The sequence below is a fragment of the Vanessa cardui genome, chromosome 3, assembly GCF_905220365.1.
Source record: "Vanessa cardui chromosome 3, ilVanCard2.1, whole genome shotgun sequence".
In the NCBI taxonomy this organism is placed as follows: domain Eukaryota; kingdom Metazoa; phylum Arthropoda; class Insecta; order Lepidoptera; family Nymphalidae; genus Vanessa; species Vanessa cardui.
In genome coordinates this window covers 8,346,951-8,362,671 of record NC_061125.1, presented here as the reverse complement: position 1 = coordinate 8,362,671, position 15,721 = coordinate 8,346,951, and the positions used below count along the sequence as shown (strand labels likewise).

General features: G+C 34.2%; 3 protein-coding genes across 4 annotated transcripts; all 3 read left to right on the top strand.

Annotated features, from left to right (window-relative positions):
• The first annotated feature begins 393 nt into the window (after positions 1 to 393).
• On the top strand, positions 394 to 1,727 carry LOC124543607 (alpha-ketoglutarate-dependent dioxygenase alkB homolog 6). Its single transcript, XM_047121856.1, has 2 exons — positions 394 to 625; positions 926 to 1,727. The coding sequence occupies exons 1-2, from the start codon at positions 581 to 583 to the stop codon at positions 1,565 to 1,567; spliced, it is 687 nt and encodes a 228-aa protein (XP_046977812.1). The 5' UTR covers positions 394 to 580; the 3' UTR covers positions 1,568 to 1,727.
• Positions 1,728 to 2,004: 277 nt separating this feature from the next.
• Positions 2,005 to 8,903, top strand: LOC124543938 (cytosol aminopeptidase-like). Its single transcript, XM_047122268.1, has 12 exons — positions 2,005 to 2,220; positions 3,054 to 3,163; positions 3,543 to 3,678; positions 4,218 to 4,345; positions 4,663 to 4,837; positions 5,501 to 5,697; positions 6,333 to 6,435; positions 6,541 to 6,648; positions 7,062 to 7,167; positions 7,520 to 7,660; positions 7,957 to 8,030; positions 8,561 to 8,903. Exons 1-12 carry the CDS (start codon positions 2,038 to 2,040, stop codon positions 8,750 to 8,752), a joined length of 1,653 nt encoding a protein of 550 aa, XP_046978224.1. The 5' UTR covers positions 2,005 to 2,037; the 3' UTR covers positions 8,753 to 8,903.
• A 1,347-nt stretch (positions 8,904 to 10,250) lies between these two features.
• On the top strand, positions 10,251 to 14,633 carry LOC124543633 (activator of 90 kDa heat shock protein ATPase homolog 1). Of its 2 annotated transcripts, XM_047121891.1 has the most exons (4): positions 10,252 to 10,900; positions 12,855 to 13,391; positions 13,685 to 13,841; positions 14,393 to 14,633. In XM_047121891.1, exons 1-3 carry the CDS (start codon positions 10,544 to 10,546, stop codon positions 13,814 to 13,816), a joined length of 1,026 nt encoding a protein of 341 aa, XP_046977847.1. In that variant the 5' UTR covers positions 10,252 to 10,543; the 3' UTR covers positions 13,817 to 13,841; positions 14,393 to 14,633. The 2 variants fall into 2 exon arrangements, with proteins under 2 accessions (XP_046977846.1, XP_046977847.1); XM_047121890.1 differs by having other exon boundaries at positions 10,251 to 10,900; positions 13,685 to 14,633.
• Positions 14,634 to 15,721: the final 1,088 nt, after the last annotated feature.

The window sequence follows — 15,721 nt, the reverse complement described above, 5'->3', positions numbered from 1 at the left end:
CATTATTTAGGTTTAAAAATAGGTGAAATCAAAATTTTCTTTGAAACATTTGTATCATAGTAAGAATAATAAAAACTTGTAATATGGTGCATACACATGTAGATAATTCTCATTTTGCATCTACTATGTATTAAAAGAATCTCGTTACTTTTAAGTTTACATGAAAAGTAGGTATTGTATACTTAATAAAAAGTATGTACCAGAAATATATACGTCTAGGATTACAAGTGATTTGAATTCGGAAATGACACACAAATGAATTAAAAAAAATTGGATTAAAACCTTCGTTTTACCATTTATGAATTTTAAGACTAAGTATATCCTGATTCATGGTCAAATGTCAACTGACTGTCAATTTGTTAATATTACTTTTAACTGTCTTGTACCTGTCATAATAATGAAATGATAATCTTATAAATAGGTTCCGACTTCTGAGTGAACAAATAATATTTTTTATTGTGTAAGGAATATATTAAAAAAAAAACTCAAAACGTATTTGAATTCGTTGTTGTTTATATTATCAAATTATTTAACTACCAAAATAATTGTGACTCATTTGTAATTTTAGTGATGAAATAAAATGATAAACGATACATTTCCTATACAAAATTATAAAGTAACCACTGTAAGTTATTATTTATTTTAATTACCTTTAACTTGATACAATACATGAATGAATTCCTTATACCTTAATACAATACTTTTATCAGTTATCTTGCCTTCGCATAGTTATCAGCCTTATCTAATTTTTAATTTTTTAATTTTATAATAATTGCTCTTTTTAAATATACATTTTTTAAATAGATTGAAATGTAAAACCATAATATATATTATATATTTATTATGGATGTACACATTTATACTGTAATGCCTAATTTCATTACCACTTTAAATCAGTATACAATATTTAATTTGTTAATTACAGGTTGAGCCAACAGCATATTATGTATCAGAGTTTATAACACCCCAGGAAGAAAAATATATTTTATCAAATATATACTCATCTCCAAAACCAAAGTGGACCCAACTTTCCAACAGGCGATTACAGAATTGGGGTGGAATTCCTCATAGTAAAGGCATGATAGCTGAAGAAATACCACATTGGCTGCAAACATATAATGAAAGAATTCATAGTTTAAATTTAATGAATGGAAATAAACCCAATCATGTCCTAGTTAATGAATACTTACCTGACCAAGGCATACTCCCACATTTAGATGGATCATTATTCTACCCTACAATAACAACTATCTCTGCAGGTTCACATACAATATTAAAATTCTTGCAGCCAATTTCTAATGAATGTTCTAAATTCAAACCAGTGTTCTCTTTTCTCTTGGAACCAAGAAGTTTACTTGTCTTACAGGATAAGTTGTTTAGCTACTATTTACATAGTATTGATGAAGTGAGTGAAGATTTGTTGGATGATTTTGTAGTAAACTTAAACATGTGTTCTGATAAATATGTAAAAGGTACAACAGTGTCACGCGATACAAGGATATCATTGACAATAAGACACGTGCCAAAAACAACAACATTCAAACTCAATATAGGAAATAAAAGGTGAATAAAATCATTTTATAAATGGGTGATAAATTAATATGAAAATTATTGTTCACACATAGGAAGAACTTATGTCAAGTGTGTATATATGACTGTATTTATAAATAATATCATTACAGATAAATTATGCTTTGTTTTTTTACCCCTCAAATAATTCCAATTGGTTGTAATTGCTGTTTGCAAAAATATATATATACTTAGGTATATTCTATAATTTGTTTTCAAAATATTATCAATTTTTATTTAAAATAATGTTAACTGGTGTTTATGTCATAAGATCATCATATTATATCATCATGTAACCAAAAGCAAATGCATAAACTTAAATATTTATTATATGAGTACAGTTATTAAACACAGATAAAAAAATGCTCCATATATTTATTTTTCATGTCCATCTTGATTAAACTTTTTAGTGAAATCAAAAATTTAAATACAATGTGGTACATCTAGTTGGTTTAATTTTAATTTATTATGTTTGTTTTTTTTTTTATAATGGGTTACACAAAATTATTTTCGAGTATAAATTTGTGGAGGGTAAATTCTGGTAGATTATTTAGGTATTGTAGTAGTGTAGGTTCTACAAGTGAATGTAAAGCTACAGCTGAAAAAAGAACAAAGAATGAAGCACAGGACACCAACACTGAAGGAAACAAGGTAATGAAAATAAAAAAAAAAATTATCTCTTGTCATATTTTTAATGAAGAGGATACTTAAAAATGTTTTAACCATCATCTACTACTATATTATTTTATTTATTACCATAAATATGTAGGAATGATCATTCAATTATTAAAACATTGATGTTTTAAAGATTACTAAGCTAAATGTATTCAGATATATAATCTCACTGAATCGATATACTAAAAATACGTTTCAAGACACGTCTTGGTTAGGTAAAGCTAACCTTGTTGCCCCATCTGAAATTTCCATTCTTATATATTGAACTAAAATTTGGTTAAGAAAAAAATGTCTGCATATAACTAGTAACACTCATACCGTCATTTCATGATGTTTTGATCGATTTCGGCCATGAAATCTAATCTCAAAGAATACCAGGCTGTGGTGCACCGACATAGGTGCACTCTATTCTCTTTCTCATAATCCGATGGTACTGCAAATACGAGTACGACACGACTGCAAAAGTTCAGGCGCAGGATCAACGACTACGTGCTTTTTGGGAAACGTTAGATCCAAGTTCCACACTCGGGGATACTAGTGGATTTTTTTCGCTAGAAAACCTTTTCAAATTTGGATCGGTCCAACCTTGGGTTCGCACAAAGGACCTCTGTATCTGCGGCCTTATATCTAGACACGAAACTAACGAAGCAGTGAATTATTTTATATAAGCTAATTAATCTATGTTAAGTTGCCGAAAAAAATTAATTCTTGTTTTATTTTCCTATTTGCGGATAGTATGGTTAATATTGTGAAAATATTCTATGATTGCAACATGAGACATGAGTACTATGTTCTTACAATAATTGTAGAGCGGTTTGGTTATCGGGGTGTACGAGGATAAAGATAAGTTCGAGCTGACACCCGTCGCTGAAGAAATCAACCAGAGAAGTGGTGGCAAGATATGTGGATATTTAAACGAGTAAGCTGATATGTTATTGCTAATATTTCATATATTAATGAACCCATAACGATTTCATTTAGTGTTGGTGTTGCTCTCTTTTGTTTAGTTTATTTTAAACCTCGCGTCTTGTCCATTTGTCGTAAATATTTTTAGCACTCCTTATAAAACATCACTGGAGGAAGGAGGAATTCCATTTCTTAGAGGAAAATATGCCTGCCTCTTACTACGCAGATCCACAATACTTAAAATATAAGAACATACCTATATATATTCACGAACGAGTCCACAGAAGTTTTTATTCTTTTAATTAGAAGAATTAAATGGTACTTATAGGACTTTGACGACTGTGTGTTGAAGGGACACATTCTCATCGTACAAACTTAATTAATTTTTACAGACTATCGTGTCAACTAAAGTTGGGTAAGGCATTCGTCGTGACAGATGTGGTTCCGGAGTTCGGTCCTGTCGCCATTTCGTCTCTGGGCAAAAAGAACCCGGGATACAACACACTGGAAGAGTTAGATGAAACTCGGGTATGGACACTTTAAATACGTAGTTTCATTAAGTATCTAAATAAAAGCGAAAATTATGTGTTAGAAACTCTGAATTAATGTAAGTAATTTCCACTCTAAACAATACTTTACCGTAATTTTCGTATGTAGGAACCAAATTAAATTATTTTATTTGGACTTTTATAGATATGAGAGATTTTGTTAAGTATATTTAGGTATGTTATTCACTTATAGATGAGTAAGTAACTATTGGACAACGTAACATACATTACTCTTGTCCCAATGGAAGTAGCTAAAACATTTATGTTATGGAAAATCACAAGTAACGACGGTACCACAAACACCCAGACCCAAGACAATATAGAAAACTAATGAACTTTATCTGAGAACTGTAACTGACTCGGTGGGTAATCGAACCAGGGACCTCGGAGTGGTGTACCCATGAAAACCGGTCTACACACTACTCGACCTCATTTGGTCAAAAAACTTATACGGAATTAATTCTAACATTTTTAAAAATAATACCTACATGAGAAACTTAATACATCACATCGTTGTAGGAGAACGTGAGGGTGATGGTGGGTGCGGGCGTGCGGGCGCTGTGCGAGCGCGGCTGTGCGCGCGTGTCGGTTTGCGCGGCCGGCGTGCCAGACGCCGCCGCAGAGGCTGCGCACCTGGCTGCCTGGCGGTACGTTTGCTCATGCTGATATGATATGATAATTTATAAAGATATGTAAGAAATGAATAAGTTTATTGATCAATGTAACTTTGTATGTAGGTATATATTTAGTATTATTATACTAACTAAACTAATAACAATATATCCTTACAAAGTTACATTGATCGAAATACTGATTTATTTATTATTTTCTTTAAGATTTTATAGATTTTGCTCTGAAATTTCGAGAGAATATCATCTAGCTAGAAAGTACTTACTTAGTAAGTTTGAATATCGTCTCAAAAATAATTCAATTTAACTTCATAGATAATCTCAATGGTTCATAGATTCGACGAGTTCAAATCTAGCACTGATCGCCATCAAGAGGTTCAATTGTCTCTTCATGGTTCCGAGGGCCAAGAGGAATGGGACACTGGTGTAGTGTACGGGCAGTCACAAAACTGGGCTAGATATCTGACCGACATGCCGCCTAATAAAATGACACCAGTTGATTTCGCCCAGGTAACCAATGTGAATGTTATCACCTTTTTTTTTTCTTTTTTTTTATGATATAGGTTGGCGGACGAGCATATGGGCCACCTGATGGTAAGTGGTCACCATCGTCAACGTGCCACCAACCTTGGGAACTAAGACGTTATGTCCCTTGTGCCTGTAGTTACACTGGCTCACTCACCCTTCAGACCGGAACACAACAATAATGAGTACTGTTGTTTGGCGGTAGAATAACTGATGAGTTGGTGGTACCTACCCAGACGGGCTTGCACAAAGCCCTACCACCACATATACCTTTCCAAAAGTGTTCTTATTATGATAGAGAACATCCGTTACTCGACATAAAACAAACCGATATCAAATTTACTTGGTGGTAGGGCTTTGTGCAAGCCCGTCTGGGTAGGTACCACCCACTCATCAGTTATTCTACCGCCAAATAACAGTACTCAATATTGTTGTGTTCCGGTTTGAAGGGTGAGTGAGCCAGTGTAACTACAGGCACAAGGGACATAACATCTTAGTTCCCAAGGTTGGTGGCCCATTGACGATGTAAGCTAATATATCATACAGTGTCATTGTCTATGGGTGATGGTGACCACTTTCCATCAGGTGGCCCATATGCTCGTCCGCCAACCTATAACATAAAAAAAAAAAAAAAAATTATCGTGGTAGACGGCGCTGGATACACTGTGTCCGTTGGGTGTGCACGTGACTGCGCACGAACGTTCTTGGCTGGAGGCACAGCGCATGCGCGGCGTGCTGGCGGTGGCGGCGGGCTCGTGCGAGGCGCCGCTGTTCCTGGAGTGCACGTGGCGTGGAGCCGACAACCCGCCAGTGCTACTCGCCGCTGACGGACTCACATTCGACTGGTGATATGAATCTATTTCACTTGCATGAAACCTTAGCTCTCTGAGCTGAGATGGCCCAGTGGCTAGAACGCGTGCATCTTAACCGATGATCGCGGGTTCAAACCCAGGCAAGCACCGCTATATATATGTGTTTAATTTGTGTTTGTAATTCATCTCGTGCTCGGCGGTGAAGGAAAACATCGTGAGGAAACCTGCATGTGTCTAATTTCATCAAAATTCTGCCACATGTGCATTCCACTAACCCGCATTGGAACAGCGTGGTGGAATATGTTCCAAACCCTCTCCTTAATGGAAGAGGAGGCCTTATCTCAGCAGTGGGAAATTTACAGGCTGTTACTTTACTTTACTAGTTCTCTGACTAATTCTTTAATATAATATACGTATGTCATTAAAGTAAATATTTCTAAATGGCGAAAAATTCTGTATTTAATATGTATGGAAGAAAATGTTTTTATTATTTACTAACAAAAAAAAACAATAACAACTCGCGTTTTGAAACGGCATTTGAATGTGTTTTCTCTTTATCTGAATAGCAAAAGACAAACTAGCGACTAGCCTCCTCTGATCGTATTTAGATTAGCTACTAACTGAACTACAGTTAAAATATAATGATTAAAAAAATTTGTATCTTCCAGTGGAGGTTTATGTCTGCGCTCTGCGCGTGACATGCACGGTGCACGCAGCGTGGCGGGCGCGGCTGTCGTACTCGCGGTGATACGGACACTCGCGATCCTCAAGGTTACATAATTCTCTATCATGAACATCATGAAATATCTATTTTAATAATATAACTTTCCGTTTATGTACTAGAATAGTAAAAGACCGTTAGCTTTGTTATCCAAGGTGCCGATACATGTGCGCGCCGTGATACCGCTGTGCGAGCAGCTTGTTAGCGGACACTGTCTCAAACCGGGAGATGTACTGCCCGCACTCAACGGCTTACACATGCAGGTCGCTTCCCAATATTCCTTGCATTAGTCTTTATTGGTCTTAGTATTAAAAAAGTTAAAAACTAAACAACTGTCTTTATCCCGTGAACGTGTATAGGTAACTCTGACTTTTATAATAAGTTTCCAAAGAAATTGTTTCATAGCTTTTATTCTATTTTTTGGAGTTAGTGAATTTTGTAGTCATCAATATTCATGCAAGAGAAACGATGGATGAATTGGGTGAAAGACGATATGGTTAGAAATAATGTAACTTGTGACAGAGAAGTATGGAAGCAGACACTCTGCGCCGACCCCAAATAAAATTAGGATAAAGGCAGGAGTATGATTGGAAATATTCATGCTAGAAAGTATGAGTGATTATGGCTAAAAGGCACATTACAATGATACAATAAATATTTCATATACAATTATCAGGTGGAGGATACAGATCTAGAAAGTCAGTTGCTGCTGGCAGACGCACTGGTATACGGACAGGCTATGTACAAGCCCTCGCTCGTAATTGACGTCGCCTCTCTCGCACGTATGTAATTGTATACTTAAGTACCATATACTAAATACTTCTTTAAGATTTTTTTAGTAACTGAATTGTAAGGTATCGCATTACTGGATATTATTTGAGTGCTGTACAATTTTGAACTATGATTTTGTTGTGTATGGTGCCTTTATATTTACCTTAACCGTTAAATATAAATAATGAAATACCGAAATGGGCTTACCTACTTAGTTCTTTCCTACTTTTCTTCTCTATTTGCCTATTCTTTACATTTTTTGTTATAGAAGATTTAAAGTAATGAGACGATGAAATCAGTTATATATGATTTATTTAAATTATCTGGGGTTAGTTTTCCAAATGAATATATTCTTGTTGTCAGCCGTGGGCGCGTCGTGCGCATGCGCATGCGTGTTCACGAATAGTGAGCACGTGTGTCGCGGCGCGAGAGACGCGGGCGCGCGCACGGGCGACCGCCTGTGGCGCCTTCCGCTGTGGGACTACTACCGCAGACAAGTGCGAGGTGAGAAGTGAGAACACTTGGGGACATTATAGTACTGATCTATTATAATGAACAGGATCAGATTTAGATGCAGATTCCTAAATGGGATGCTACTGTGCTTTTTCCTAACTATTCACCATTTCAGAGGTTTCACTTAATAAGAAAGAAGTATCTCATCATGAATTAGATTGAGGTACATACGACCTTGTTACTTTAAGAGTATTAAAGGTTTTAAAATAAAAGTTTCCAAAAATTCTAAGTTGGGTTCTCTCTCATGATCATGATTTTGACTCGAAGTTAGCAGTTTTTAATTTCAGATGATCCATCTGTTGACTTGAGGAACAAAGGCTCAGGAACAGCTACTATTTGTAAGGGGGCAGCTTTCTTAAAGGTAATGTAATGATGTTATTAGTTAGGTAGTAATTCGTTTGTGGGTTCTAGTTTCATTCTTGGAATGATTTTGATTAAAATACACATTAATATGAGATAATTTAGTAATTGCATATTACAAAACTGGTATAATTCTGACTGAACATTGTGATAGTAGCTGTTCTTTTTGGATATAAAAGGTATTGCCTCTATAAATAAAACTTCCAAAATATAGTCGAACTGAACTCATAAGAAGTATAGTATATAAGATGAAAAATAAATAAATATGAAACAACATCACATACATTACTCTGATCCCAATGTAAGTAGCTAAAGCACTTGTGTTATGGAAATCAGAAGTAACGGAATCGAACCTGGGACCTCAAAGTGGCGTACCCATGAAAACCGGTGTACACACCACTCGACCATGGAGGTCGTCAAAATGAAATTGATAACGTCGTGAGATCTTTATGTCGCACGTGACATTGGCGAAATAATCTGTGCCCTCTTGGCACAAAGAAAAGCCATAAAAAAAAGAGATCTTAATGTCAGCACTTCGTGTGCGGCGAGTGGCTACACGTGGACACGTCAGGAGTGCGCGCGGGCGGCGCCGTGTACCTGCGGGCCGGACGCGCCGCCGGCCGCCCCGCGCGCACTATCGCCGCCTTCCTGACCGACGCCGCGCTCGCCGACAAGACCGACACACACACCGACTCACACGCCGACACGCCGCGGAATTCGTGACACATCTAGTAACGACAGAGCCATCTAGAAGATTGCGTCCCGATTGTTTACATAAATTCCCGTTATTGTCTGTATGAATGCAAATTAATGACAGCTCGGTCAAAAGTATTACTAATAAAAGAATTAGCAGCATTTATTTTGCTATCTCCTACTAAACAATACCATAACACCTATTAGCATATCCAGGGCTACCAAATTCGGAAATTTCGAGTTATTTGTAAAAGAATCATTTTAATTGACATTTAAAAAAATGTATGTGTGTAAAATCCGTAGTGATTACGGAAACACAAATTCTGATCACAACATTTAACATCAATACCTTAAAATATTTTCTATTTGGTTGTTTCATGGTAAATGTAAATCATTTTGTAAAGCTTTCATTTTTATTTATATAATAAATAAATTATACATGTAACTAGGTTTCTTTTAGTTGTCTCATACAAGTTTTTTTATTTCTTATTTTGTTAAGTATATTTAGTTGAAGAGTTGTGATGGCTCCGCCTGGCAGAGTGCCACTGAATCGTCATGTGCCTAATTTATAACTCGATATATCACTCTATCTTATAACTCTATCGTGTTTGGTGATGAAGGTAACCTACAGTGGAGCTCCAAACCTACTCCTTAAAAAGGAGTTTAGGCTCTGGACTATTAATTATATATCTATAAGTACTTACTTTTTCTTAGTAGTTATATTGAAAAACTCCTGAATTGCCCATTGCGTTAAGAGAGCAGTGGAATAAAGAGTTCACTTATGTTTATAGTACGGGACCTATTAGGCTGGAGTATATTTGCAAACACAGAGAAGCTTTTTTAATTTATTTTTATTTTTTATTCCGACGCAATCGGAAAATGTTTATTGGTATGAATTTTTACGTTTTTTAGAGGTGCGAGAGTATTAAAAGTCCCAAGCTGGACCTATTACACCGGTTCTTAAAAATAATCTTGACACTAAGATTCGTTTTGATTCTCTCTTCATTACTGAATTCCTGTACGAAATATATGTCAAATAATTATAAATCAAAAATACTGCAATGCTTACAATAAAAGTACCTAAGGCTATGCGTAAAATGAAATCATTTACTGACATCCGGATATAAATGTTCATGTTGGTAGAGGTACATTACTTTCTAGAAACTTACAGAAAATGCAAAGATGTTGCCATAAGTAAATCATTTCCCGAAAATTATACGTGTTTAAGTTAAAAAGACTTAGATAAAATCGCTATATATAAACAAAATAACCGTATAAAGTATTTACAAAATCGCTAGAACTTTATGTAATCGAAATAAAATTCACTTAAATATTTACCTAAATCTATACTAAACTAGTATATAACAGTCTGCCTGTCAATCAGTCACCTTCACTCTAATTCTTTAAAATGTATTAAATAGCTCAAATGTAAAGTATATTATTTTTAAAAAGTATTTCATTCGCTATTACACATTATTTTCATAAGAGATAGGAGTTTTAGAAATAAATGTGGAAACATTGTGTGTCTATGTCATTTTTCCAGTTTTGACTTCTATTCACGCATTCATTCACGACGTTTCTCGAATAATATGAATTAGAGTTGTCTGCCGTCAGCCGATATTAGTTAAAGTCTGCTTCTTTATTACTTGCGAAGGTAACATAAAAGTTAATACTAGTGTGAAAAGTAGTGCGATGCATGGTTAATGTTTAATTAAATAAATACGAGATTAGTAATAATCAAGAAACCTTGAACTACATCTATTTGTGGTGATCAAAAAACGCCGATCATTGGTCACCTCGTGTTAACGTTGGGACTGGAAAATGGCCAAATGGGGAGAAGGTGATCCTCGGTGGATCGTGGAGGAACGCCCCGATGCAACAAATGTGAATAATTGGCATTGGACTGAGAAAAACGCTGGACCGTGGTCGAAAGATCAGTTAAAAGAGTTGCTGAATAATTTGAAGATATCGCAAAATGGCATAGATTGTAAGATAACTGAAGTAGAAAAGATCGATGGCGAGGCTACTGCAAATAATAGAAAAGGGAAATTAATATTCTTCTATGAGTGGGACATTAAGTTGAAGTGGGAAGGCACATTGGCCGGTGCCAAGGACAAAGTGAAGGGTGAGATCCATATCCCGAATTTGTCTGAAGAAAATGATGTCAGTGAAGTAGATGTAAGTAACCATTTCATTTAATGTTTTTAAACTGTGAATCATCTAATCATCACCATCAGTTTATTGATCATCATAAATATATTAAACAGGCATTATTTATTAAAAATAATACAAGAAAGCTAAGCAATTCTGTATTGTAAGTTGACTTGTACTCTATATATTCTGTTACCAGCATAGGGATATATTTAAAAACTAAAAGATGAAAAACAATTGTAAAAATGTATGCTATGCATAATTCCTAAGCCATAAAAAATATCCATAATTATTACATTTTTTTTTTCACAAGAAGCTTAACTCAAATGTTGCCTAGGAATTTGAGTTACAATTGTTTTTAATAAAACTTTTTCTTTAAATTTTCATTTTGTTCAAAATCCTTAAATTCATTGTCAGTAGTCCAATTTTTAAATTGTGATTTGCTATTGTAACAGACACCAAGTGTTTTTCAAGGGTCGGCATTAGAAATTCGCATCCCAAATTTGATGATAGTAGGGGTTGTTTCTTAAAGGGGTTGTTCCCCTCTCTCGAAATTTACCACTCCCAACCCGCGGAAACCCATAGTTTTTTTTAATGTGCATTTAAAGTTACGTGTAACGGATCGATATTTTACATTATAATTAACCTTAAATCATTATATTTATGTTTATTAGCTTTTTTCTGTATTATATTTTAACAAATACTATATTAATTTATAGTAAAAAAAATGTGTAAAAGCTTAATTTAATTTTGTAGTGAAGCGATTCTTTTGTATAGAAAATAATAATCACCCAAAATATACCTATTGTTGTTTCTATTTTTCACCCAAAATTAACAGCTGTGAGGGGCACAGGAGTGGCGAAGCCACTCCGCCAACAAAAATAGTAGATAGTTATAGTAGCTAAGGATAGGTTAGGTTAGGTTAGATTTTATGACCAAACGCTGCGCAAGCCGAGCGAGCGAAGCGAGCGTGCCGCGGCAGCGTCCGGCGCAGCGCCAGAAATCACATTGTATACCAATAATTGGAATTTTATATCTCTCCCCTTCCAAAATTTAACTAACCGTACGAATTTTGATGATTTTAGTATTGAAATTTAAAAATTGAAAAAAAAAACACTAATGATTTCCGCGCGGGGGGAGTGGTGGTGTAGGTACTACAACCCTCCCCCTTACCCCCCACCCCTTCCCCAACCTTAAATTCGGGATGCGAATTTCTAATGCAATCCCGTTTTTCAAAACTAATTTTCTTATTAGAAATATGAAAAAAAATGAAGACCAATGAAGAGTTCATTGGTATAAATATTACTTTAACATAGCTTGTACTAAAAAATATATTTGGAAATTTTATTACTTTGAAAGTTAAAGGTATAAAAAAATATTTTAAAACTAAATTAATTAATTAAATTCTGTATGTGATGTAAGTAAATCAAGTTGAGAAAAACTTCAAAAATTTATCATATTAAATTAACTATAGCTTTATAAATGTAAAAATTCAAGTCATAGGTCCAACATCTTTCTAATTATCTTAAATTTAACAAAATAACCCATTTTATTATATGTAAATACATTCCTTATTCCTTCCTCATACTCTTAATAATGTCATAATTACATTATGTAATTATCTTACATGGCTTTATGTATGAATTCAAAAAGTTTTAAATCAAAAATTGATTGTTTCACATACAATTTATTTAACATTTTCATGTATATTATTAACAGTTTGCTACCTTACCAAAAAAAAAATAAAGACATTGCAAAAATAAGCTCACCAATATAATATACAGTTCTAAAAATCCCAGATGATAGACTTATTAATAGGGTTGAGTATTATATATAATTTAAATTTGTATTTGAAATTGACTAGGATATATGTATATAGGTTTTTGTAATTAGAGACCATTAAATCATTACTTTGTGTTGAGTTGAGAATTAAAAATATATGTGACCAAAATATTTTAAAGGGACCTTTTAAACATTTCAGATGACTGTCACAATCAAAGGCAGTGGTGACGAAGCACAGAGAGTTAAAGCTTTTATGCATAATGTCGGAAGAGATGAGATTCGTAAGCAATTGAAAGAGTATATAAGAAGTCTGAAAGAAGAATTCTCAAAGGGTTTAATTCTGCCAAAGAAAGGTGAAGCACCAGTAAAACCAGACAATGTCTCGACCATTACAAGTGGATTCAACAAAAAAATCAACATGGAGCCGGTAGTTACTTCCCAGAATAAACAAATTGGTTGTAAATTAGACACAAAATCTATTGAATTATCGGAGTCCTTCCAATGTCGAGCTCATGAGTTTTATGATGCTATGACACGAATAGAAATGGTGACGGCTTTCACCCAAGGACATGTGAAGATGGAGGCCGAGAAAGGTGGCAAGTTTTCATTGTTTGGTGGTAATGTTAGTGGAGAATTCCGAGAACTGGTGCCCGGGAAGAAAATTGTACAGTACTGGAGATATAAGCAGTGGCCTGATCAACATTTCTCTGAAGTCACTTTTAATATAGAAGAAAAGGTAATGTTTAGTAATTATATTTTTTATAATCGCAACTTTAAATTAAACCTATATTTAGAAAAAACCACAAAGATAACAACAATTTCCCTATGTGGTTATGGTTTTTAATAATATGATTTTTGATGTAGTTTTAACTAGTTGATGATTTTATTGAAATAAATGTTGAGATTCTAATTTTTAAATTGATTTTCTAGCTGAAATTAAAAATACTTACTGAATGTATAATATCGTTATGATTGCTATAATTTTAACTCTCCTAGCAAATAGTAAAATAGTTATTTTTTTCATTCCAGGATGATCATACGATAGTAACTCTGAAGCAGGATCTCGTTCCAGCGGCAGAGGTTGATCAAACACGTGACAACTGGAGGCGGTATTACTTTGACAGCATTAAGCGGGCATTCGGCTTTGGTGCCTTCCTGTGATCTGAGGATGGCTTAGAGAAATTAGGTAGTCATATTTAAGACTTCAAATTCGGTTTGACTTGTAATGCTTAAATATTCGTCACGTCAATAGTATTATCAAGATTTTTGCAACTTGCATGATCTGTAATAGACATTGAAATTGGATTCCAATGTATAAGCAAATTATTGTTAAACAATTATTTCGCTTATTGTGTTTTTTTTGCCTTGCTGGTCTAGTGGCGTGATATAAGCCCTTGTAACCCAAGGCTTAGGTTGAAATCCCAAATCGGGCCGAAAAAAAATAGTTTTTCTAACGAAAAATCCTCAGAAACATTTTAGAAGTTGGAATTTTGTACATTCCCATCGGATTTACCGTCTACTATTCACTAGTTATACTAGTCACTACTCTCTCACTGTCGTAACCCCTTGAGTTCACATATGCTGGCACACACACTTGCACACTATAATATGTGCTGCACAGAAAGTTGGTCATGCGGAAATTCAACAAGACAATATCACCATAACCTTATCTTTAAAAGAAATATTTTCTCCATTAATTTATTATTACTAAACATTTTAGATAACACTTTTTTTCAGGTTGAATTGTATCACAGCTAACACATTGAAGATAATTTTCATTGGAACATATGCAACATATACTTAATAAGACTTAGTGATTTGGAATCCATTTTGTTTTTCAAAACACACTCGCTTTAGTATTTGTATACATTTGAAGCGTAAATAAATAGGTATAAACATGTCTCATTGCTTTATTAGCTAATGCATTGTGAAACAGATTATTCTATGGATTTTTCAATAAATTATGTTAGGAAGCAAATGTGTTTTTATTTTTTATTTTTCTAATACCTTTATCGAACAAATTAATACTGTCCAGTAGGACATAGCAAACAATTAATATTGATAGATAACTGTAAATTTTCCCGTACTATAATACTCTTATTTTAATTTAAAATCGGCAGGAATGGTAAACGGGCTACCTGCAGATAAATGGTCAGTACCCACATTGGCATTTGGCATCATTACATAGTACAAGCCCTGATCTCCTTTGAGTTTGACCCTGGGGACTAGATGGACTAGCTTGCTTGCCCTTTAAATCAAAATCAAAATATACTATATTCAAGTAGCCAACAAGCACTTTTGAATCGTCATTTAACAAACTATATTAAGTAAAGCTACCAGCGGTTCAACGCAGATTCTAGCGAGAAGAAACGGCAAGAAATTCTGTAGTTACTTTTTTCAACATTTAAAAGTACAGTCATGTAAGTTAAACACATGTTTATTATAATTTCAGCCTGGCAGTCCACAAGTATTAGCTGTAAGCTTTTTTAGTAAATAGTAACTATATAATGTTGTATTGAATAATATGACTTTTTTATCAAAGTATTTTTTTACAATTGACTTGAATTTATGAAACGGCAAAGTTAAAAATGTCTGTGGAATATTATTATAGAAACGGTTACTTGCCCCAAGAAGGATTTATTGACTTTGCGGAGTCGGAAACTTGGCGTTATAAGCTTATGTAATAATTTTATTTTATTAATAACAAATTATATATCCATTCTCGTATTTGACAATATGTTGTCTGTCGAAGAATATATAAATTATGATGAGCTTCAATGAGTCATGACCGGACAATTATGTAAATAATATTAAGACGTAAAGTTCCCAACATTAGTCAAAAACGATCAAACAGAAACGAGACTACGGCCGTCTCTGTGATCACGATCACTGGCTAGATTCTGATTTACAAAGACCAAAAAAAAAGACTTCTTAGGTAGACCAGTACTTTTTATTGTCCTTGATAAATATTCTGAGATTGCGACTCTAATCGACCGCTATTGCGTCATCTTCGAAGAAAGCGGTAAATAAGTTAACAAAGTTAAGAACATAACATTTCTGGCAACT

Excerpts from the sequence above, each read along its gene's own strand:
- LOC124543938 (XM_047122268.1), top strand. The coding sequence starts at position 2,038 with ATGTTTGTTTTTTTTTTTATAATGGGTTACACAAAATTATTTTCGAGT. Across the intron at positions 5,698-6,332 it reads GACGGACTCACATTCGACTG|TGGAGGTTTATGTCTGCGCT; the intron begins GTGATATGAATC and ends TGTATCTTCCAG. Across the intron at positions 8,031-8,560 it reads AGGGGGCAGCTTTCTTAAAG|CACTTCGTGTGCGGCGAGTG; the intron begins GTAATGTAATGA and ends TCTTAATGTCAG.
- LOC124543607 (XM_047121856.1), top strand. The coding sequence starts at position 581 with ATGATAAACGATACATTTCCTATACAAAATTATAAAGTAACCACT. Across the intron at positions 626-925 it reads AAAATTATAAAGTAACCACT|GTTGAGCCAACAGCATATTA; the intron begins GTAAGTTATTAT and ends TGTTAATTACAG.
- LOC124543633 (XM_047121890.1), top strand. The coding sequence starts at position 10,544 with ATGGCCAAATGGGGAGAAGGTGATCCTCGGTGGATCGTGGAGGAACGC. Across the intron at positions 10,901-12,854 it reads ATGATGTCAGTGAAGTAGAT|ATGACTGTCACAATCAAAGG; the intron begins GTAAGTAACCAT and ends TAAACATTTCAG. Across the intron at positions 13,392-13,684 it reads CTTTTAATATAGAAGAAAAG|GATGATCATACGATAGTAAC; the intron begins GTAATGTTTAGT and ends TTTTCATTCCAG.